Source organism: Didymella exigua (assembly GCF_010094145.1).
Source record: "Didymella exigua CBS 183.55 unplaced genomic scaffold M421scaffold_34, whole genome shotgun sequence".
In the NCBI taxonomy this organism is placed as follows: Eukaryota; Fungi; Ascomycota; class Dothideomycetes; order Pleosporales; family Didymellaceae; genus Didymella; species Didymella exigua.
The window spans coordinates 55,398-78,346 of NW_022984808.1; the positions used below are offsets into that span (position 1 = coordinate 55,398).

General features: G+C 54.5%; 11 protein-coding genes across 11 annotated transcripts; 6 read left to right on the forward strand and 5 right to left on the reverse strand.

Moving 5' to 3' along the window:
* Nucleotides 1-296: 296 nt before the first annotated feature.
* On the forward strand, nt 297-749 carry M421DRAFT_95039 (Dehydroquinase; the record flags this gene model as incomplete). The annotated part of the gene is made up of 1 exon (XM_033598261.1): nt 297-749. One exon carries the CDS (start codon nt 297-299, stop codon nt 747-749), a length of 453 nt encoding a protein of 150 aa, XP_033445134.1.
* Nucleotides 750-2,454: 1,705 nt separating this feature from the next.
* On the forward strand, nt 2,455-3,564 carry M421DRAFT_71338 (uncharacterized protein; the record flags this gene model as incomplete). The annotated part of the gene is made up of 2 exons (XM_033596782.1): nt 2,455-3,138; nt 3,199-3,564. Coding segments are annotated over 2 exons (1,050 nt in total), but the record flags the coding sequence as incomplete, so codon positions are not given.
* Nucleotides 3,565-8,223: 4,659 nt separating this feature from the next.
* M421DRAFT_8334 (uncharacterized protein) lies at nt 8,224-8,553 on the forward strand (the record flags this gene model as incomplete). The annotated part of the gene is made up of 1 exon (XM_033597546.1): nt 8,224-8,553. The coding sequence occupies one exon, from the start codon at nt 8,224-8,226 to the stop codon at nt 8,551-8,553; it is 330 nt and encodes a 109-aa protein (XP_033445136.1).
* M421DRAFT_268498 (MFS general substrate transporter) lies at nt 8,548-10,881 on the reverse strand. Its single transcript, XM_033588767.1, has 7 exons — nt 10,446-10,881; nt 10,318-10,389; nt 10,129-10,261; nt 9,977-10,081; nt 9,607-9,930; nt 9,304-9,397; nt 8,548-9,255 (listed from the first exon to the last, which is right to left on the reverse strand). Exons 1-7 carry the CDS (start codon nt 10,536-10,538, stop codon nt 8,634-8,636), a joined length of 1,443 nt encoding a protein of 480 aa, XP_033445137.1. The 5' UTR covers nt 10,539-10,881; the 3' UTR covers nt 8,548-8,633.
* A 52-nt stretch (nt 10,882-10,933) lies between these two features.
* Nucleotides 10,934-12,989, forward strand: M421DRAFT_424306 (TMS membrane protein/tumor differentially expressed protein). Its single transcript, XM_033593711.1, has 3 exons — nt 10,934-11,071; nt 11,127-11,798; nt 11,845-12,989. The coding sequence occupies exons 1-3, from the start codon at nt 11,021-11,023 to the stop codon at nt 12,577-12,579; spliced, it is 1,458 nt and encodes a 485-aa protein (XP_033445138.1). The 5' UTR covers nt 10,934-11,020; the 3' UTR covers nt 12,580-12,989.
* Nucleotides 12,799-13,396, reverse strand: M421DRAFT_95043 (uncharacterized protein; the record flags this gene model as incomplete). The annotated part of the gene is made up of 2 exons (XM_033598262.1): nt 12,799-12,933; nt 13,010-13,396. 2 exons carry the CDS (start codon nt 13,394-13,396, stop codon nt 12,799-12,801), a joined length of 522 nt encoding a protein of 173 aa, XP_033445139.1.
* A 73-nt stretch (nt 13,397-13,469) lies between these two features.
* On the reverse strand, nt 13,470-14,821 carry M421DRAFT_424307 (RmlC-like cupin). Its single transcript, XM_033593712.1, has one exon. The coding sequence runs from the start codon at nt 14,649-14,651 to the stop codon at nt 13,689-13,691; it is 963 nt and encodes a 320-aa protein (XP_033445140.1). The 5' UTR covers nt 14,652-14,821; the 3' UTR covers nt 13,470-13,688.
* A 297-nt stretch (nt 14,822-15,118) lies between these two features.
* M421DRAFT_71352 (uncharacterized protein) lies at nt 15,119-16,222 on the forward strand (the record flags this gene model as incomplete). The annotated part of the gene is made up of 1 exon (XM_033596784.1): nt 15,119-16,222. One exon carries the CDS (start codon nt 15,119-15,121, stop codon nt 16,220-16,222), a length of 1,104 nt encoding a protein of 367 aa, XP_033445141.1.
* Nucleotides 16,223-16,370: 148 nt separating this feature from the next.
* Nucleotides 16,371-17,471, reverse strand: M421DRAFT_268492 (glycolipid transfer protein). The gene is made up of 4 exons (XM_033588766.1): nt 17,147-17,471; nt 17,034-17,092; nt 16,865-16,983; nt 16,371-16,814 (listed from the first exon to the last, which is right to left on the reverse strand). The coding sequence occupies exons 1-4, from the start codon at nt 17,268-17,270 to the stop codon at nt 16,520-16,522; spliced, it is 597 nt and encodes a 198-aa protein (XP_033445142.1). The 5' UTR covers nt 17,271-17,471; the 3' UTR covers nt 16,371-16,519.
* Nucleotides 17,472-17,672: 201 nt separating this feature from the next.
* Nucleotides 17,673-18,776, forward strand: M421DRAFT_71427 (tartrate dehydrogenase; the record flags this gene model as incomplete). Its single annotated transcript, XM_033596787.1, has 1 exon — nt 17,673-18,776. One exon carries the CDS (start codon nt 17,673-17,675, stop codon nt 18,774-18,776), a length of 1,104 nt encoding a protein of 367 aa, XP_033445143.1.
* Nucleotides 18,777-18,857: 81 nt separating this feature from the next.
* M421DRAFT_103454 (uncharacterized protein) lies at nt 18,858-21,326 on the reverse strand (the record flags this gene model as incomplete). The annotated part of the gene is made up of 4 exons (XM_033586905.1): nt 18,858-19,584; nt 20,063-20,103; nt 20,163-21,164; nt 21,255-21,326. 4 exons carry the CDS (start codon nt 21,324-21,326, stop codon nt 18,858-18,860), a joined length of 1,842 nt encoding a protein of 613 aa, XP_033445144.1.
* Nucleotides 21,327-22,949: the final 1,623 nt, after the last annotated feature.

The following is a 22,949-nucleotide window of genomic DNA, read 5'->3' on the forward strand; positions in this document are numbered from 1 at the left end:
CAGCTCAGCTCAAATTGTATCGTGGATTGACCAACGGCTTCGGCTACAGGAGGAAAGTCGCGTTCACTGAGTTCATCCGCTCTGTCAGTTCGATTTTCCCCAGTGTGGGGCCAGGCCAAGCCAGCCTCTTCTACTGCTGGAAAAGAACTTTGCCGGGGCGGAACACTCTTCCGCTCGATCAACATCGGCTTGTGCACCGCGATACTTACTTGCGCAACTACCCTACACAGATATCGACGATACCCAAAGACATTCTAAACATTCAAAGTCATATTCGATCACAATTGGAATACGCTATGGCCAAGTCGATCCTCCTCATCAACGGTCCCAACCTCAACCTGCTGGGTACTCGTGAGCCCGCTACATACGGTTCTACCACATTACCTCAAGTCGTTGAAGCCGCAGAAAAGCAATGCACTGAGAAGTTAATCACGTTTGCGCACTTGCAGTCCAACCACGAAGGTGTGATTCTGGATCGTATCCACGAAGCCCGTGGAAACGTTGACGCCATCATCATCAACCCTGGAGCTTTCACACATACCAGCGTCGCGATAAGAGATGCTCTTTTGGGTGTAGACATCCCTTTCATCGAAGTCCACATCAGTAATGTTCACGCACGGGAATCTTTCCGTCACCGCAGCTACCTAAGCGACAAGGCTGTCGCAGTGGTCTGCGGGTTGGGGATTTTCGGGTACGAGACTGCAATCGAGTATGCATCTAGGCATATCAAGCCGAAGGGGAAGGTGTAGAGAAAAAATAACTGCTAGAAGAATACAGCATCTTATATCAAGTCCTCACTGTCTCCAGGCAGTCAAAACCTTGCGCAAGGATCGCTCGCTTATGGTGGCCCGGCTGTCAGATGATTCCCGCCTTCTCAGAGTCATTCCCCGATTTGTGACGAAGATCACCATCAAAAATTCTAGAATTGAGCAATGTATATGTCCGACGTATGGGCTTGCATCCGAAGTGCGAATACATATGCTGAAATAGTCGTGACCCTACAAACGACCAACAATACCTAGGTACACATCGTTGCCCCAGCACATGATGCGCCGAGAGGTCCGACCAGGATTTCTAGAATGATGCACCGTATCTCTAGGTACTTTACTAGAGACCAAGGTAGATGAATGGGCAGCTGATGCTGGACAAAGGGGTTATTCGCGTAATGGACGAAAGACAGGTGGTGTTTGGGAACGGGAGCTAATTGTGCACGCAGCAAGTAGATTAATATGATCTCTCTATTGCCAATTACACGAGCCTCCCTGACTATGGCAATGGTTCACCGGTTTCTAAGACCGTGTCCCCAGGAGAAAATTTTAAGAATTGTGTCAGTCGCCCCAGCCAGAACGCTAGGCGTCAGCGGCACCGAGTATCGTACCTTTGCAGCACATCAAGCAAGCCAGCACTTGACGATAAAAGAGAATCCGATATGTCACTTCGTGCAAGCTCCCATCATCTGTCCCCCCATTCGTGTACTTCGGCGCTCCTGGCATTACAGTCCACATAAAGTCAGTCTGACGTTCAACCCACAGTTGTGGATTTTCTCTCCAGAAGGGGAGAAAGCCAAGGACACGGCTTGGTGAAAGAGCAGCGCTCATACGCTGCTCGCGTAAGACTGAGGATCGTATCGATGTATTTGAGCGTTCAGGAAGAGATCGCAAGAACTGCATGCAGAGAGCAGCAGCAGAGATTGTAAGGACCAGTGGGTTACTATGATCGGCTCCGTCGCTGGTCGCAATACCTACATCATGCTCTAGGCCGACCAGATCTTGCGTCTCTGGAATATCCCATGAATCCAATCTCGTAGGAGGGAAGACGATGTTTTGCACGAAGCCCGCGGGTGAGGGGACTGCAGCATCTTTTCCCCCAATAAACTTTCCTTCATCAATAGATAGCAGCAAGGTAAGTATGTGCTGTTCCTCAGGAGGGCACCTGAGCATTTCGGATCCTGTAATTTTCGTCTCGTCACATGCCGTTTTAAGAACGGCATTGAGGGCGCTAAAGAGCTCGCCCCACACCCCGCAGAAGCCGCAAGACGGACCCATGCAACTGGGGCTGTGCGGTGGCGGCTGCCCGGCATTACAACAGCTCGACCGCTCGAGCTTCTTCTCTCCTACGCACGCCTCCAGGCTGCAACAACCGCGATATTTTCTGAATATCAGCCCCTTTACGTTCCGTTATACCTAGGAATCACCTAACTTTGTAGCCTACGAAGGAGGGATTTGTTTCTTGGTAGTCCGTCATCATGCCTGCGCCACTTGCGAAAGGTGAGTACAAGCTCTCATCTCCACTAATGCATGTCTCTGCTGTGTAGCCTATCCCCTCTCACATCTCCTCTTTTTACGTTGTGTTACTTGTTCAAATGTCAACCTGCTTGCAGGCCCCGGCTCGCGCTCTCCCTCGCCCAGCTTTCAGCGTAATCACCCTCGATCCCCTCCGCACCGGCCTAACCACCCCTTTGGTACAGGCCTTATAATCGCCGCGTCTGTTCTAGTCGCCGCCGGAATCGCCATATACGAAAGTCCTCAAGTACGACAATGGGTTGACCAATCTCGCCGCAAGATCGCCGTGGCCCTACATTCTCTGGGCGACGACATCCAGCCGCGCCGGCAGAGCGAGTCTTCCGATGACTTTGAAGAGAGGAAGAGAAGACGCGAAGAGCTGATACGAAGAAACCGTAATGAGTTGATTAGGCGAGCTCGTGAGGAAGGCATAGCAGTCGACCTGGACGAGCTGGCCAGGATCGGCACTGAAGATGCCGCGCTCGCTGAGAGACGGTCACCCGCCAATAGGGCGAAGAGCTTTGACGAGCTGGTCGGCAGTGACGGCATGCTGAGACAGGGCGTAACTGCAACAGGCACCGAGTCTACGAACAATGGAGTTAGGAAGCGTGGTGCAGCTGGCTTTGCAGCTGGCGCCGCCGCTGCGGCAGCCATGGCCAATCCCTTCGATGACGAGAACGTTCTGTTCGATGTCGGCGATGACGACGAGGCCCCTTCTCCCAAGCCTTTTATCTGCGAAGAACCTACTCCTCGCTCGCGCTCCGCCACTCTCGAAGCTGGCACACCACCAATCGAGGCGCCCATTGACCCTTCCTCTGCAGTTCCCCTCATCGACCTGACTTCTGAGCCTCAGTCCGTCTACTTGCACCCCGAGACCCATCTGCCATCTCCCGCTGCACCGCTGCAAACATCTGAGAGCGACCAAGCTGCCCAGTCGTTCTACTCTTTCACCTCTTCCAACGACGGCGACGAAGAGTTCGAACAAATGTCAGCCGGTACATTAACACCGCGCTCCGATCGGTCTGGCACCACAGGCGCCTCCGTTGTGCCCAGCCACACCGACGACGTTGCAGTCCTGAGCATGCAGAACGACGCAGACCATGACGCACGCTCAGAAGTTTTTTCTGAAAGTGGCTTCACAGATGCTGGATACAGTGACTTTGAGCTCGGCGATAGGACTGGTGTCATGACGCCCAACTCGTGGACAGATGTCGGTAGCGACAACGAGAGCGAGTGGGGCGGGCCTCAGGGCAACGGCCAGGTGAGCCAGATCCACCAGTAGGCGTTTCTTATTTCCATCACTTTTTCGTGGCAAAAGATTGATTGCAAGGCGTCTTGGAAGATTCACAGGCAGGAACGGGAAGGATACCTACGGCGTTACACGGTGCGGTCTCAATGACACCTTCACATTGCTCCGCACATATCCTTCTCTTCATATCATCACTCTACTTCACCACCTCATCCATATCCGATGTTCCTTCCCCGCTTAACGTTTCGAAGACCTCGTGCCAGTTTACACCGATATTCTCCAAGGCTTCTCTAGCTGCGTTGATTACCGCTTCTACTGCAGGATCAAGGCATCCATCGCCGCCGCCTAGAACAAAGTGCAAGAATTCGGTTGCGCTTGAGCTTGACAGCAGGGCCTCTTGCCTGATCGACGGAGTAGGTTCAGACGGAATAGTACCTTGCATGAATGGATCTTGTGGGCGTGTCATTTGGCTGCTGTCGAGTCCTTGTGCATCGCGGAGTTTGATGAGGTCTGCAATAGAGGGTTCATTGTTGGCAGTGAAGAAGGGATGCAGGGAATCGAAGAGCTGGGAGTACAATTGACCCATATTCTTCCACTGTCTGGACTTCGAAAGGAGTTTGTGAACTCACAATGCCAGGGACGATTGTTTTTTTTTAACACAATCTAGGGATTCTCAATTGTTTGCTGACACGTTGACAGGCTATGGCCTTGAGCCGTGGTCGCTCAGATGGTACGCTACGTCTTCCGATTCATCACATCCTCCTCGATAACTCGGTGAGTTGATACATGACCAGGGCTAAGTCCCCATCCAAGCTCTCCTTCTGCTCACTTAAGCCTCCTCAGGTAAGCGAACCAGTTGTCTAGGCCTTTCATCCCCTTCTCTGCATAATGCCACTGAGGACGGACTCTATGAAAGCCGCTAGATCGCCAAGCCTTACCCTCAACTCATTAACGTCGTGAGAGAGCATACCGAGGATTGTTTCCAAGTGGGTGGTGACTCTGTTCTCAAGACCTTGGATTGTACCATCTATACTCCAAGAATCAAGGGTTGCAGCTCTGAGATTAGGGAGCAGATCTCGATGATCCTTGCTATGGGAGACTGTTTCGTTGTGCGGAAATCCAGTGCCGCTTGACATTGTGGAGATGAAGTAAAGTGAAGTGCCGATAATCATACGAAGGCCTGCTATTAGCAAAATCGTACAGCGAGCTGAGGTGTGCTTAAAATGACGAGTGTTTGTAGTATCTATAAGTGTGGTGAGGTGGTGGTACAGCACTGTGCAGAGGAAATCTCAAACACCTGGTTCGGACCCACGAAATCGTGCAGTAATCTGTGTCGTTTGGATTTAGATTTTCTGAGCTCTAGATGCTGGTCTCCTGGAAGTGCTCGTCCATGTTTAGGTTTACAAACGCCGTCAGACTCTGAAGGTCTTCTGATATGGCGTCTACTGTGCCTGCTAGCAAAGACAGCTTTTTCATCAAGTACCTGATGTCCTCGGCATCTTTCATCGAAGTGTCTCCCAGACAGTTGGTGACCGTGTTCAAGTTTCTGGAATTGGAAGAGCAGTCATGCTTGAGACCTGTGTATTTATCATTGAGATTCCCTCTTTGCCTGTCATACTCCATGACAAAGTGAGCGAGATCGTCATTCGTTCGCTCCTGGAGGTCTTCAAGGCGTGCAATGCGCTGTAATAAGTGGGTAAAGGGAGCCAAGAAGAGCGATGGCGGTGGTGGTACGTTGGGGCATGCCATTTTAGCTCGATGATGATGAGATGCCAGTGAAGTGCTAGTGAGAGCGATAGTGTGCGAAGACTTATGTATTAGTCTGAGAATCAGTCCGTTTGATAGTGATTGGCAGCTGCTTCACCATCAAACGCGTACCGTTGGTTGACGATGTGTGGCTGACAACTCGACAGACCGCATACGTATCTAGGCAGAGAGAAGACTGAAATCACACACGATGTTACGAATGATGCGTCTCTCTATAGTAGCCTCTCCTCTCCTAGTTCTCATTGCGCTTACTCGCTGACTGGAAGCTACTAGGCTCGCCCATAGCGATCATCCGCGTTTCCGTCCTCCATGAAGGCGCTCAGGGCTGCTCTCGAGGATTGCTCGGTCTCCCCATGCACCTGTCTGGCTCCTGAGCACGGTCCTTCAATTTCTCAACACGATCTTGGACTTTCATCATGCACACCTTTGCAATCTCGTGTCTGTTCTGAGTGCGTGTGTCTAATGTCTCCAGCCTTTTTTGGGGTTGGAGAACTTGGCGGAAAGTTCGAAGAGTCTGATGACAGGATTGAGGTCCAGTCTTTTCTCGAGTGCTTCAACATTGTTGATCAGATCCTGCATACTGACGCTTGCAGAGTCAGTGTCTTTCTCTTCGTCATGGCGAGCTTCCGCTGGCTGCTTCTCAGCATGGGTGTTTCCGCTTTGTTGACGATTAGGCATGATTTGATGATTGGCGTTCTTGATACTAGCATGCTCCTTGAAGAGACGGGAGCTAGTTTGGTATGCTTATCCCATCATGGGATGTCTTGGCCATGGCGTTCGTTGGTGACTGTTGGCATATACCGAGATGCCATGTTGCAAACGAAATGACCCTGTGCCGTTTCCAAGCTACGAACGCCAAAAGACGTGTCCGATGAGAGGCTGCCGAATTTTTCTCACAGTTTTTATGCAGGAAACAGTCGAAAAGATGTGTGGATCCACAGAGGCTGTGCATAGCATGATACAGTAAACCATATCTCATCCAAGTTGGTCCTTCTCCGAGCCTAACTTTTTCCATAATCGAAGCACAGAACTGAGTCCACACTCGCCATGGCTCACGAAGTTGCATCCATATCTTCCACAGAAGGCAGTGACCTAGTTAAGAGGCAAGATGACAGCAAGGACCTCTCGGAAGTACTGAAGATAAAACCCCCAAAGCCGAATCCGGAGCAAGTCGATCTATCGATACCAAACACTACAGGGGTTCGTGATAACCGGAAATACCCCGTTCTCAGTACTGCGATCGAACACAGGAACCGCGAAGTAACAGCCCATGAGCTCACAGAGCGAGCCATCGCCATCCGCCAAAGGACGTTACGGACAGACCGACTGCGACGACAGGCAGAAAGAAAGAAAAAGCCAATAATTTCTCCCAGCAAGACGACCTGAGCAATTCACAGCGTGATCACGCGCGCAAGTCCACGGCTCAGTCATCTACCCACGCCCGTCGACTTTCCCTCCACAGCAGCGCTTCCTTTGGTGTCTAAGGCGGTGGATGACTTGTCGGCGTTGTTTGATTGGGATGTCGTGACAAGGTTTGCTGGTCGTGAAGTGAGGCTGTAAGGCTACGAGATGTTTGGGAGGTGTAGTGTCTTGGTGTACCCCAGTATTGACTTTTGCTAAGACATGTGGGATTCAGGACAGATGTAGCATTTTGAGCAGAGACGAGACTGTAGAACTGCTACCTCCATGTTACGGAGGATGATTCACAATGGAAACCTCGCTCGGCCATGCGTACTTTCTCGCCCAGACCTTCAAAGGGTAAGAACACACCATGTTTGCACCTGGAGCCTGAGACTTCGTTTCGCGTCACAAGACCTGCGGTGGAAATCTAACACTGAGCGTTCTGTCTCCTGCACATGTCTTAGATATTCCAAGTCTATCACTACACTAACGATTTAAAACCACGACGACATTTGCTCGACCACAACCACCAAACAAACCCCCATCAGGCAATCACAATGCCATCACCAACCCCCTCACCACTAGCATCACTTAAGAAATCTCACCGCGACTCAGCATCCATACCCACATCCGCGCCAACGCCAACGCTCTCTTTGCCCTATCGGCCCCGTCCCCCAAACGCCCCCACCACCATCCGAGCCCCCGGCCTCGCAACCATACGCTGCGTCACAGATCTCCCTTGGCCTCAACGCCTCGCGCCAGCGCGCGCGCTCTCGAAAGCCGGCGCAGCAATCGAATGCTCTTACCGGCCTTCGTCGCCGAGCATCGAGACGTCCGCGGAAGCACGCGCGCGGCTCGAGCTTGGATGTACGCAGATGATTGCAGAGAGGAGGGCGGAGGTTCGCGCGCTGCAGAGGGCCTATTTTGGGGACGTGTGGGCGGATGCGCGGGAGAGGGAGACAGCAGGGGATACGGGTTAGGGGCCTGCATCGCTGGGTTCCTCTGGGATGGCGCCTGAGGGTCCCAGGTCACTGGCTACGAGGTCGCCGAGCATTGATGAGAGGGGTGCGAGGGAGAGTGCACAGGCGAGTCGGGGGCGGTCGATGTCGTGTGGGAGTTTTGTGTTTGTGGAAAGAGAGGATGGGGAACGTGGTGTGAGGACCTAGGGAGGGTATAGAGCAGGGTGACTCATGCAGACGCCGCGAAGAACGTCAGTGGAAGAGCATGAGTGCACCATGCCGTGCAAGAACAAAGACAGACAGCCGAACATGATACCATCTCATCTCACTCCCAAGCACCTCTCTCCATTCCACACTTCTCCCCTCCACCTCATCCGCCACACTACACCCCTCGAATTGACGGTGCGGATGCGGGCTCTGTGTTGTCGCTGGTCGTTTGGAGACAGCGGGGCGCGTGCTCTGCTGCATGCAGTGAAGTGCTGGTGCGCGATACTCCGGCGACTCGCGGACTTGCTGCTTCATACAACATACATACATACATACATACATACATACACACCCGACCATGTCGCGCCTCACACGCAGAGCCAGCGCAATCCAGCTCCTCTCGCTCAACGCCGAGCAGGCGCAGACGGAGCAGCAGGCGCTGCACGCCGAGGTCAACAGCCTCAAAGACGCGCTGAAGCGGAGTCACACTGCGTACAGCATGCTGCGCGACGATGTGGAGCGGTTCAAGGGTGTTGTACGGACGCAGAACGTTGCGCTGACAGGATTGCGGGAGGAGGTGGCGGGTATGAGGCGTGAAGTCGCTGCTCTGAGAGGCCCACCGGCAGCTGAGAAGCCTGCCAGCACGCCAGCGGAGGGGAGAGGGAGGGATCATGTAAGGAGACGATGAGATGTAGATTGATGGGATATCGACTGCAGGCATATGACCATCTCCACCTAGTCTATAGTCAATATTGAAACCAAATCCTACTAGGCGTCGCGGTGCCTCTCATGCTCTTCCAGCGCCGCTCTCTTCCTTGCGTGTTCGCTGTGAATACCCCAGAGGCACACGGCAATGCCCAACAAACTAGACAGCAGTGTGACGTAGTATGCACGCTGATAGCACTGCAGCCCTTCCTCGCAGCTGCGGTTGCCATCTGGTTCGACCACAGATTCCGAGTCGTACACAGACCCGTAGAAGAGGTTGAAGACATTGCCGCTGACCACAGGAGCCCAGGTCAAGAAACCCCAGTTGACCGAAAAGCCGTCCGGTCCAAAGGTGTCGACCACCACGGCTGGAAGGACACCGAACGTGAGGCCGTAAGCGAGACCGCAGAGGCCGGACACGACCCACAGGTAGTTTGGATTGTCGATGCGAGTCGCAAAGAGCTGGTCGATGGCGAAGACAAAGGCTGCAATGACGACACACCAGAAGCGAGAGTGTCCAAGGCGCTTGACGACGAAGTCGGAGCCAATGCCTGATGAAAGGCGACCGAAGAACGAGCCAAGGGAGATGATCGAGACGTGCCAAAGCTGGCGGTGTGCAATGAAATCTTTGCTCGTAGACTTGTCAAAGTGGCTCCAGAGTGCTTGCACATTGTGGCCAATGTTACTAGACAAGTCAGCACTAGCAAGCACATGCCATCAGTCAGGCACCTACTTGATCGTCATGATGCCAACACCCGTCAACAGGCCCATGAGTATCCAAATCTGCCAGAATTCCGGTTTATACAGAAGCGCAAATCCAGTGATGTCTAGGCAGTGTGAGTGAGAGGACTTCTTGCTAGATCTGCTTGCAGCATCATCCTCGGGATCGATGTCTCCAGGGCCAGAAAGGAGTGAAGAAGTTTCGGTCGACGATCGGCTTGGGTCATCTTCATCTGTTGGGTGTGGTTGGTATATATGGTAGGGGGGGGTATATAATCTACACGTATGGTCCAAAAAAAAAAGAGACAGTACTTACTGACTTCCTGCGGAGGCAAGGCGGTCGCGCTGTACTTTGTGCGATCAGAGTTGGTTCGATGCAGAAGATTAGAGTTTCGGCGAGTCCGCTCGATTGTAGGGAGTGCGCTGTAGCTGGTTCCACTCTTGTGGTCGACAACAATGAGGAAGGGTATTGAAACAAGGACAAGCAACGAGGTCGCTAGCGAAAGCATGGTAAGCAGACCAGAGGTGTTCCCGGGGAAGGCAATGCCGGCAATGAGTGTGTAGAAGAAGGCGCTCAATCCAAACGCTGCCAAGGGGAATGCCGTCGCCGTCCCGCGGTGAGAGGGCCAGTTCAAAGTTGCTACAGACATCAGTAGACGCCGGACGATGGCACATGGCTGGCCTACCTGTTTTCAGAGCAGCCTGGAACGCAGCACAGCTGCCCACTCCAGAAACAAAAGAATAGAAAGAAATCATGGCCACGCTCATGGATGCGGGCCCGCCATCGTAGGCTGTCGAGCGTCAGGTGCATTCAGCTCGGGAGTTGTGTAAGACGAACCCATTTTGATAGGATAGTATCCGAGCACAAGGCAGAACATTCCAATAATGGCAGACAGGCGAGGGTTCACTCTGTCTGTTATGAGGCCAACAGGTATGCCCGAGGCGTACATGCCCATGTTCGCTGCTGTTCCCTGTCACGTGTAAGAAGGACGAGGGCGCTCGACAAAGGCGGCTGGGAGACGCGTACGATGACATTGCTCTGGGTGGCCGAGAGCTGGAGCCTATCGGCAAACTGAGGAGCCCAGGCAGAGTATGCATACTGGGGGGTGTCAGCTCGAAGCAGTGCCAGCGAGAGCGGTCAGAGGGACGACATGCGTTGGTTCCACAGGCCAGCGCAATGGCGGTCGCAGCGACGACGGACACAACGCGCGTCTTCTTGTGCGGCGTGGTCTTGTCCAAGTCGAGCATGGCAGTGGGAGCGTGGAGCGTGGGTTAAGGAGTCGCGGCGGTCATGGAGATTGAGATGGGGAGGGTTGCGCAATGGCAGCAAGTGGGTCGGACAGATAACGGTAATGCTCGGGATCCGAGGGCGGGCGAGACAGGCTGGAGCACGGCAATGTCGAGCAGAGAGACGTGGATATGGACGGGGACCATTGGAACCATTCGAACCACCCGGTGCAGATGGTGAGCAGCAGGAGGCGGCGGCGGCGGCGGCGGCTCAGGGCGTTGTCCGAGCTGCCGGCCCATGTTCGGGCGCGGTTGAGGCTGGACGCTGGCATGTCGGCGGAGACGCGCTGGGCTGCCAAGCCCGGCCAGACGTGGACGTGGGCGTGGACGTGAACGTCAACGTGAACGTCGTCACTGGCCGCGCCTGTAACCTGCATCACCAACCCACCACCAACCCGCGACCAACCCGCAACCAGCCCGCGACCAGCCGGCGACACGCAACCATGGGCGCCGCACTGTCGCTCCCGTTCCTGGCCCTGCCCGCCATGGGCACTGTGAGTGCCGCAGCACGCAAACATGCCTCTCCCCCCAAAATGCTAACGCCGCCAGGTCTGGAGCATCGCCGCCTCCTGCTGTGGCGCGGCCACCTGCAGCGCCGTCATGGGCTCCTGCGGTGGCAAGTGCGGCAACAGCATCGCGACGCGCATCGCCTACGCGCTCATCCTGCTCGTCAACTCGGTCGTCTCGTGGATCATGCTCACGGACTGGGCCATGAAGAAGCTCAGCAAGCTCACGCTCGACTACGTCGACATCACGTGCCACGGCGAGCAGTGCTACGGCTTCGTCGCCGTCCAGCGCATCAACTTTGCCCTCGGCCTCTTCCACGTCCTCATGGCCCTCATGCTCGTTGGCGTGCGCTCCTCCAAGGACGGCCGCGCCAAGATACAGAACGGCTTCTGGGGCCCCAAGATCCTGGGCTGGATCGGCATGATCGTCTTGACCTTTTTCATCCCCAACCCGTTCTTCATCGTCTGGGGCAACTACTTCGCCATGGCCGGCGCCTGTCTGTTCCTGCTCGTCGGCCTGATTCTGCTCGTCGACCTGGCCCACAACTGGGCCGAGTACTGCCAGGAGAAGATTGAGACGTCCGAGTCGCCCGTGTGGACTGGCATGCTCGTGGGCTCGGCCCTGTTCATGTACCTGGCCTCGTTCGCCATGACGGTTGTCATGTACATCTACTTCGCCAAGAGCGGCTGTGGCATGAACCAGGCAGCCATCACGGTACGTCTCTTGGGTGTGCACCACGACTTCCCGCTGACATGCACAGATCAATCTGCTACTGCTCCTCGTCACCTCGGTCATCTCCATCCACCCCGCCGTCCAGAATGTCAACCCCCGCGCCGGCCTCGCCCAGTCTGCCATCGTCGCCATCTACTGCACCTACCTGACCCTCTCCGCCGTGGGCATGGAGCCCGACGACCACCAGTGCAACCCGCTGATCCGCGCGCGCGGCACCCGCAAGGCCACCATCATCATCGGCGCCATCGTCACCTTCATCACCGTTGCCTACACCACGACCCGCGCCGCCACCTACGGCCTGGCCCTCGGCTCACAAGGCAACTCGTACGGCAACGGCTACGCGCAGGTCGGCGCCGAAGACTACGAGCACGGCCTTGTGACCCAGCAGCCCGAGTCGCGCCGCGACATGCGCCAGGCCGCCCTCCGCGCCGCCGTTGAATCCGGGTCCCTCCCTGCCTCGGCACTCGACGACGACGACTCGGAAGACGAGGACGATTCGCCTTCCAAGGCACCCCGCGACGATGAGCGCAACGCCACACAGTACAACTACAGTCTCTTCCACGTCATCTTCTTCCTGAGCGCATGCTGGGTCGCTACATTGCTCACCAGCAACTTTGACGAAAAGGCCATGACCGATTTCGTGCCCGTGGGACGCACCTACTGGGCTAGTTGGGCCAAAATCATCAGCGCATGGGTGTGCTACGCAATTTATGGATGGAGTCTTGTCGCGCCGCTCGTGCTGCCCGACCGGTTTGATTACTAGGAGTACCGGTGTACTGCAGAGTTGGCGTAGTGAATTCTAGTATTGAATGTATTTGTACCGTTCATTGTCGTCAACGTTGGGATGGTGAATATAGGCATTCGTTCGACCCGTCCTCCTCTTCTCCGCGGCGGTGACGGCAGGCAACGTCGCAGGACTCTTGGCGCTGACTATGCACCCACTGTCGAAATGTTTCATTAGTCGTGCACTCTGCACACATGTCTACATCTTGCAACCAGACACTGAGCAGCTTGCGGTCGGATAAACGCCGCTTCGATCCGAAGTGTGGGCAGTTGGGCCAACAATCTTCATGGCTATATTTGCAGTGGCTGGGATGAAGGCATAGGCGGCACATGTCTGAAGAAGAGTGTACTTATAGTCTCAGTGGTATATATATCTACATTCAGTCCCTCCCGGGTCGTTCAGGGCGCACATGTGCTTGCTGCGGCCGCGTCGTCTCACGCTGCATCTGCCGCTTTCGCGCTGTGGCCTCTGCTACGTCTTTTTTCCGCTGCCTGGTGGCAGTCTCGTGCTTCTTTTGTCGCCGCCAGTGCAATGCGTCGGAACTGTAGATGACAGGAAGCATCAGTGCGGCTGAGATTGTGCCAAAGACCATGAATGCGATGTAGATCTTGTATGCGGCTGTGTCGTAATCGCGTAGCGATTCAGCGCCGGGATACGTTGTGTTTTGTCCTACAGAGATGTTTGTGTAATTCGTACTGTTGTGAAAATCCTCTCGCGCGATGATGGGAGGTAAGGGAGGTGTCAAGCTGGCTTGAGCAAGTGTCGCGAACAATATGAGGAGTGTTGTAGTAGCCATGATTGCAAAAGCTGGGCAATACGGATTTCAGGGATAATATGAAGACAGCAAAAGATGGATATAGAGACATATGGTAGACATGTATTATGTGCACGGACTCTTGCCCGCGAAGTCGTGCATAGTTGACCAACAACGCGCCGTGCGTGCGAATCCACAGTGTACGTGTCCTACACAGTATCACACTGACATGGGTTTCGTCGAGGACTCTATAGTGCATGGTACAGTCTGTTGTTGACTACGTACTGAGAATGGCTAAGGACATGCTTGCATCTCAACCTGGAGTATTAGCTCACTACTGCTCAGGGCCCATGTCGAACAACAAAAACTCAGCCGGCTTGTCTCCCACACTCTCAATCTCGATACTAGCGGGTCCCTTGACATTGTCGATGTATGCACCATCGCCCTCACCAAGCACCGTCTCGCCAATCTTGATCTGCGCCCCGCCAGTCTTAGGCTGCGCTCTCTTGCCCATGATAACTTGCACGAAAAGCTTCCTCGGCCCTTGAGCAACAACCTCATGCGTGACCTTCTTGCCCGGCGACAAGATGCTCGCATCCATGCTCAAATCAGCCTGGAGGCCGATGGCATGCTTTTCCTCGCCAAGACGGTCCGTCGACTCCATGATCCTACACAACTTATCTGTCTTCTGCTCATCGGTAAACTTCTTGGTCTCGTAATGCGGGCTAAGACCCTTCTTGTTTGGCTTGGCCCAGATCTGCAAAAAGTGCACCTCGTCGTCCTTATTCCTGTTGTACTCGGAGTGTCTGATGCCCGTTCCCGCGCTTGTGAATTGCACCTCCCCGCGCTTCAGATTCTCCAGGTTGCCCATGCTGTCCTTGTGCTCAAGCGTGCCGTTCACGATATAGCTGAAGATCAGGAACTCGGCGTGCGAGTGTGCGCCGAACCCGGTGCCGGGCTTGACGCGATCTTCGTTGATGACTCGCAGAGGACCCCAGGACTCGTGGCGCGGGTCGTAGTAGGACGCGAAAGAGAAGGTGTGGTATGAGTACAGCCAGTCGTGGTCGGCGTGGCCGCGATGCGACCATGGGCGCTTGGTGATTTTCATGCTTGCTGGTGCGGCAGCGGTGGACATTGTGCGTGCGGTAGGCTTCGTGAGAACGGTGGTGAGGGTATTACGGAAGGAGCTAGAGAACGCCAGGATTATTGCTGCTATTGCGACAAGCGCAGTGAATGATTTGGTAGATGTGAAGGAAGTAGTGGATATAGTCTGCTCTGGCAGTGTAGTGTCTGACATCAGAAAGAGGCGTTCTTGTCAGCCCGGCGGTGCAAGCGATCTTTATACGGATCTGAGTTAGCCAAGGCAGCGATTAGTGAGGAGGTTCTACAGCTAGGCTTGTTCATTCCATCCTGTATTTGCAATGGTGAGTAAGACGTTGCTAACAGCTCAGGCGAGGTGGGGATCCTTAGTGTGCTTAGTGGCTTACTGATCGATGACGAGATTCGTGGGGTGAACTTGTCAGCTGTCTGTCATTGGTTGCAGCCACCGGAAGCGGGTCGCCGTTTGAAATGGATTTCTCGAAAACACCATCATGTTGAAGCCACTCATCCGTCTGCCAATTGTGAATTGCTGGGTTTGGCGAGTAGAAAGAGCTAGTCTGGGGCCTTGACTTGCGAATCTTGACAGCAGAAGCATCATCATTTAGTCGCTAGCGGGGTTCCACAAAAACGTCGAGGTTCACTCGAGTCACATACATGATTGACATGGCTCTTGAGAACTTCGACCCAGAGGCTTTTTTTAAAAAGTGGTCTGATGAAGAATTCAATCCAATCCACAGCGGCAAGCCCCTTGCACGATGTATAGGCGAAGCTTTCGACATACCCCCAACGGATCAATACATCTACCGCGCCCAAGGAGAGACTACGCTGCATATCACTGAGCGAGCAATATCAGGGAAGCGAGCTCATGGCATGCACGACTGGTACCACGATGAAGTAGGGAAGCCTATTGAGCCACAACATCCCGCGTCCGAAGAGGTCACAGCATACACATCCCTCTTCGATCCCTCCAACAACCTGCCCAAAACTCTGAACGGCTTAAAATCCAATTCGAAAGCCAACACCATCCTTAAAAAAGTCGCCGAGCACCTGAGCTCCCGATACCACAACACCACGGCCGGCCTGCTGCCCTCCAAGAAGGACCGCAATCACGTCAACCCCTACCTCAGCCTGTGGACCTACAGCTGTCAGGAGCTAGAATGGTGCGGTCCAATCCCAGCAACAACATACACCGAAATCTCGCACCACATCCTGCCGCTGTTCTACCACCACTTCGGCTGCATCGTGCCGTCATACGCGGCCCTGCACATTCTGGCGAAACTCTCGCAGCCCGCGAAGCCCTCGAAAGAATCCGTGCTGCCGATTCTGGATGTCGGGAGTGGGAATGGATACTGGACGTATATACTGCGGCATCTACCATTACCTGTGCCGGAATGGAAGGCTTTGGATGTTCGGCCCATTGACTCTGGGTTGAGCGAGTACAGGGTCACGTGGGTCAAAGATACAATTAAGATGGATGGCAAGGAATATCTGAGGCGCAATACGAATGGCAAGGGGGCTATCTTGTTGCTAGTGTATCCGCAGGCGACGGGGGACTTCACAGGGCCAATCTTGAAGATGTTTGAGGGCAATACGATTGTTGTTGCGGGCACGCAGAACGGCAATGGGTTCACAGCATTTCAAGATCAAGGGGTTGATAGGTGGGTGGAGAAGAACTTGAAGGCATTTGAGTTGACGCTCAGGATGCCGTTGCCGAGTTTCGCGGGGAAGGACGAGGCGCTTTTCGTGTTTCAGAGGACGAAGACTTGAAGTTGGAGATTGGTGGGATCCGACTGAGCGATGTGGCCGCGGATGCTAGAAGCTGCGGGCAGATGAGGCGGGACTGTTGGTGGCCGGTATGATTCAACAGGGAAAGGTCAGCACAGCAGAAGTGTCGTAAAGGATATTGGCACATCGTGTAGATCCCACAAATATGCAGCTGCACGCTTCTAATCGGCATCAAGTCCAATGCCAGTCGCATCAAGAAGAAAGATATTTTGTGCATGCAAAGCGTTCATTGTGTCGACAGCAGTCCAGTGCCCTCTGATTCATATCATAACAACATATCTACCACTTAGCCTCCTTCCTGGCCAAGAACTGGTTCAATGTAGCAACAATCTTCTCCAATGCAGAAAGGTAGCTCTCAAGCTGCTGCTGGACCTTGGCCTCATCGCTACCGAGCTTGGCGTAGAAGTCCTTCCTGTACGGTGTGGCGCTCATGGCGGCGCTGAACAGCGGCTTGACGACGAACGAGTGGTGGGGCTTGAGGGTGTTCCCGTAGGCGTCGCGGAAGGAGTCGGCAAGCTCCTTGTTGGGGTTCGAGATGTTGTGGCGGAGGGCTTGGGCGGTAAAGTCGAGTCCGCTGTAGGTGTGTGTCAGCGAATGGATTAAGGATTGATGACAGAGACGTACCGGTTGAGCCAGACGAGGCCCTCGCTGGCTGTGTGCTTCTTCTCCTTGAGCTCGTTGAGGACGAGGTCCTGGAGGGTCTCGGAGAGTGTGGGGGCAGCGAGCTGGCGATCACGGATTTTCTGTGGCATATCAGGTACAGTTCCTGGATTGGAATACGTATGATCCATACCTTAACGTTGCCGGACATGTCGTTCTTGACGGGCTTGAATGCTGCGGAACCTAGGACATCTGCAGCATATTAGCAAGGGACACCACTGCAAGCTATTCAGAAGTTGAACGTACCGAACAATGTGGTCAGGCTCTCAGCAGCCTCGAGGAACTCTGTGGTGGAGATAGCATTGTCCTTGGTAGCGTCAACAGGGACGTCCTCCCAGCTCTTCTTGACACCGTCGAAGAAAGTTGCCATGTTGTCTGGTTGTGTTTGTAGGTGATAGAGCTGCTTGAGTGCTCAAGGTACAGGATTTGAGGTGTAGAGGGAAGGAGAAGTGAAGTACGTTGAGGAGAGACAGCTCGAGCAGCACGAAGATGGTCTCGTCTCGTCTAGCGGTGAGCTTCGTGGCTTCCTGCGTGAACGTGGGGCGCTTCGATGCATAGCGGGGCAGCCAGGGTCTGGCTTACAGGGGTGCATGCGCCATCCCGCAAGAGGCATGGTCAGCGATCTCGGAGCTGCTGAATGATTCCGGAGGAGCATTTAATTCGTGCGGCCTTTGAATGTCCGGAGGGGATGGTAGCCTGTACAGCAGTATATAAGAAGAGCTGTTGAAGCTATCACCCTGAAGCACACAATCAACACAGTACAGCTCTCAGCATGCCTTCTCACGTTCACGAAATTGGCAAAGTCCATCGAATCGCCTGCATTCCAGGTGACGGCATTGGCGTGGACATTACGGAAGCAGCCGTCCAGGTCCTCACCAAGCTATCAGAGGTCATGGGAGGATTCCAGTTCGACTTCACCACGTTCGACTGGTCATCAAAGAAGTACCTCGAGCGCGGCTGGTACATGCCGCCTGACGGCATCGAGCAGCTCAAGAAGTTCGACGCTATCTACTTTGGTGCCGTTGGCTGGCCAGACGTCCCAGACCACATCTCCCTCTGGAACCTGATCCTACCCATTCGCAAAGAGCTCAACCAGTATGTCAACAGGCGACCCAACAGGATTTTTGAGGGTACCAAAAGCCCGCTGGAGGGGTGCCAAGTTGGCGACCTGGACTGGATGTTCATCCGCGAGAACAGCGAGGGCGAGTACTCTGGCCAGGGCGGTGTCAGCAACGAGAGTGCACCACACGCCATGGCCACCGAAATCACCGTCTACACACGCGTAGGGACAGAACGCATCATGCGCTTTGCCTTCGAGACTGCGCGCTCTCGGCCAAAGAAGCATCTCATCCTCTGCACAAAGTCGAATGCAATGAGGCACGGCATGGTGTTTTGGGACAAGATCTTCTACGAGATCGCCAAGGAGTACCCAGACGTCAAGACAGAGAAGATGCTTGTTGATGCCATTACCGTTCGCATGGTCTTGCATCCCAAGTCAATGGACACAATTGTGGCGACCAACTTGCATGCAGACATTCTGACCGATCTGGCTGCAGCCTTATCCGGCGGTATCGGTATTGCACCGTCCAGCAATCTTGACCCTACACGAACCAACCCTTCTATGTTCGAGCCTATTCACGGATCTGCGCCAGATATTGCCGGCAAGGGCATTGCGAACCCGGTCGGAGCCTTCTGGAGTGCAGCTGAGATGGTTCGGTGGGTTGGCGAAGAGCAGGGAGCCGATGCTCTCATGAAAGCTGTAGAAAACGTGACGGCAAGAGGTGTCAAGACCAAGGATCTGGGCGGCAGCGAGAGCACCAAAGGCGTTACCGACGCTGTGTGCAAGGAGATCAAGGCTCTGTTTGGTAGCTCCTAGGCTCGCATTAGTACTTCAACCACAGTAACGAACACATACGTACCTGGTCACACCATATCTAAACAAATGTTGTCTCCAGGCTCACTCCAAGAAGACCTTCGGCACCTCTCCCCTCCCCTTCATAACCCTACTCCTCCCCCTCTTCTCTCGCTCATCCTCAACGTCCCTCCAATCGAACCATCCCCGCCAAATCTTAACCGCTCTCCCCTCAATCAGCCCCTTCGCAATCGGACCAAAGTCCCTGCTATCGAAGCTATTCCGCCAATTGTCCCCTTCAACCCACACATGTCCAAATGGTACCACTACTCTCCCCAGCGCGAGCTCCTCCAAACTCCCCCCAACCGCGTCCTCATCCGCCTCCGGCAGCCCATCAAGCGTGTGCGCGCGCCTGAGCCTCACGGTCTCAGAATCGAGCGCATACCCTCTCTTGGGATACACCACATCCCCCGGCAACCCTACGACGCGCTTGATGCTGATTTCCTCAGGCCGGTGCGGTTTCCAGAACGTCACGACGTCGCCTCTCCGAACACCCTCGCCGTCTTTTTGTTCTTGCTCCTCGACAAACGCACGGCCGTCTTGGTATTGTATCTTGGGAGGACGTTCACGCACAGGGGCTATGACGACCCAGTCCTCAACGCCGGTTTCATGTACGGTAGGCGAGAGCGTGGGAGACATCGAGGAGCCGCGGATTACGTCGATGCGGACTAGGTTATCGCGGATGAAGGTTATGGCGCAGAGGCCGGCAACGACATTGGTGCTCCATGCTACAATACGGGCGGTGCGGCGGAGAGTGGGAGATTGCGTCCAGCTGGGTGGTGGTGAAGGCGGAGGAGTTGCGGAAGCTTGTGTCGGTGTGGAACGTGGTGGAGCTTGTCGTGCACGTAGAATGGGAGTAGGCTTCGTTTTTAATGTGGCATACGCTCTTGTAGCTATTCGGAATGGCAATCGAGGATGCATGTCGTGCCCCGCCACTTGGTGAGTAAGCGAGCCCCAAACGTTGCATGAGTGAACAAAGTCCAGTGTGCTTGACGCGATTGTGCCGAGGTCGGCCCATCTTCAGATGGCCTTGCAGAGCCCTGTCACGTGTAGATCAAACTCAATCAGAAAGATAAGATGCGGATAATATGAATACGGATATCAACTGTCTAGCAATATCAAATGGCAGCTTTAATGTACAATGACTGGTACATATCCAGAAATATGCAATCGCTACCGTCCCATCATTCTTAAATGCTCATAAATCACGTCAAATCTAGTTCAGGGCCTTGATGACAGCGTCGGTGTACTCGTATGTCTTGGCCTTGCCGCCGAGATCACCAGTGATGTACTGCAGGAACGTTAGTGGACTGCTCCCTTATTCTGTAGATTAATATCCGTTGGACGTACCTTGCCAGCAGCGATGGTCTTGAAGATAGCCTGCTCGATGTTGGCGGCCTCAGTGTTGAGACCCATGTGTCGCAGCATCATGATGGAGGAGAGGAGGAGAGCAGTTGGGTTGGCGAGCTGCTTGCCGGCGATATCAGGTGCGGAACCGTGGACAGCCTCGAAGATGGAGCACTCGTCACCAATGTTACCGGAGGGGGTAAGACCAAGACCACCGATCAGGCCGGCGCACATGTCGGAAAGAATATCTCCGTACAAGTTGGGCATGACGAGGACCTTGTCATTGTAGGGAAGAGGGTCGGTGACCATCTTCAAGCAGGTGTTGTCGAGTAGCTCAGCGTCAAACTCAATGTCGGGGTACTCCCTGGCGAGCTCGCGGGCTGTGCTCAGGAAAAGACCGTCAGACATCTTCATGATGGTGGCCTTGTGGACAGCGCGGACCTTCTTCCTGCCTATGTCGCGGGCGTGCTGGAAGGCGTAGCGGAGCACGCGCTCAGAAGCCTCACGGGTGATGAGCTTGATGGACTGGACGACGCCATCGACAACAACGTGCTCAATACCCGAGTACTCGCCCTCGGTGTTCTCACGGATGAGGACGGTGTCGACGTTGTCGTATGGGGTCTTGAAACCCTCGATCGACCTGCAGGGACGAACATTGGCGAACAAGTTGAAGGTACGGCGGAGCGTCAGGTTGAGCGAAACGTGACCCTTGCCGATGGGGGTCGCGAGGGGGCCCTTGAGGGCAACGTAGTTCCTGTTGATGCTCTCGATGGACTCGTCGGGGATGACCGTCTTGCCGTCGGGGTTCAGGCGGGGTGTAACGTCGCATGTCTCCCACTTGATCGGCACGTTCGCGGCCGAGTAGATGTCCTTCACCGACTGAGCGATCTCTGGGCCAATACCGTCACCCTCGATGAACGAGACGGTGTACTTGCCGTCGTTGGCCTTGGTGCCCTTGAACTTGGCGACCTCGGAGGGCGCGGAGGCATAGGTGCGGAATGCAGGCTGTGGCCATGTCAGTCAAATTGCCTGCACAATCTCTCGACAGCGCCAGACATGTCCGCGGGCGCCGCCGACTGCAGCGTGAGAGCTCACTTGTGCGAATGCGGGCCGGGCCTGGCGCAGGCATTGGCGCGCGGGTGCGGCGAAGGAGCGAGCAGCCAGCATTTTGACCGATTATGCGTGTCCCTACGACTCGATTGCAGCTACACAGACGCAGTGTAGCAGGTGGAGAGGCTGATGTGGAGGCCGGAGGTGATGGAGGTGCAGGCGCAAAGCTCGGGAGCAGAAAGAAAGCTCCGCAGCGCCAAGAACAGACGTCTTTCTGCTGCAGCTAGCATTCACCCGAATACCACAACTTCATCATTCATGAACGACACTGGCAGGTGTCTGAAGGTAGTGTAGAGCACGAAAAAGGCTGCACTGCATTTCTAGTTCATAGCTTGTTCAAATGCTGTGCTGCGACTGTTAACAGATCTTGAGATGCACGCCAAGTTGTCACATGTTCAACGTCGACTCGTTCCGGGACATCCTCGTGCTTGCTCCGCAAACGTCCTTGCTACTTCCACCAGCAGGACAAGATGTTCATCGTACTATTGTCCTGTAAAGTGCAATTAAAGCAGACCTAGCATGTAAGCACCTGACCACCACTTCGCAATGCCCGACTTGCACATACTCGGCCAAACACTCGGGGCGCACGCACGGATACAAGCATGCGCATGCAGTGCTTTCCATTGCGACGCTCTTTACGATATCGTCTTCATTGTAGCTTGACGATTACAAAGCTGATCCTTGATCAAAGCCAGGGCCGTTGGCGTTTCAGGCAGTGACGAGCTTCACAATAAGCATGACACAGCAATCCTGCTGACTGCCTCGATACACTTGTAGCGTTTCCTGCGCCTACAGATAGGCTGAGAGCGGTGCAACAGATCAACATGCTCTGAGACCCAAGGGGGACTGCAAGCAGTGCCCTTCAGTATTCCAACGTGTTTCATAGCCAGCATACGGTTTGCGCGAGCTTCCCGCAGCGCCGCCAGGCAGCACAGCACATACCTAACTTTTACTATCACATCAGTTTGCCCTGCTCCAATACATGCGGCGAGCCAGGAGCCCGAGCCGTGGCTGAGGAAGAACAGCTTCGAACATCTACACTTATGGTTGGTCTAAGAATCTGCGGCATATCGAGGCATACGACGTGGGACGTCTGATAGAGATGGCCATCTCTGACCGGCCGCAGCGAAAGAATAACGACGTGTGCTGGGCGCAAAGTCTTGGTCTGTTTGGGTGGTGGATGGGAACTCGTGGTTGGGTGGATGCAGTCAGCTTGACTCTACTCAGTTTTGGAAGCCCACGATTGGAACTCGTGTCGCAGGCGTACGGCATTCTTGCTTAAGGTAGCCTGCAAGTTGATCCGGTGTGCAGTTGCCGCGTCATTTTGTACTGTCCGTGGCCGCGCGTTTGGCAGGCAACCAGAACTGCACCTCTGGGCGCACATCGAAGTTCGAATGCTGCAGTCTCGCTGGATACTTGGGCTGGGCCCGTAGTCTAGGCATGCGGGCTTGCGCATGTTGGGTACGACATTCGAGTATCCGGTGCGCTTGGCGGGGACTGATGTTAGTTTCGCAAGCAGGATCAGCGGGCACAGTGGAGGGTGGCAGACGTTGTGTGGCTGAAGATGGAGAGAAAGCGCATGTGTAAGATCTCAATTCTGTTAGCCACCAATAGAACAGGCGTGAAGTGCGCGCGGAGCCGCCGCAGAAGGCATCGAGACCGCAAATGGCAGCTGCTGGT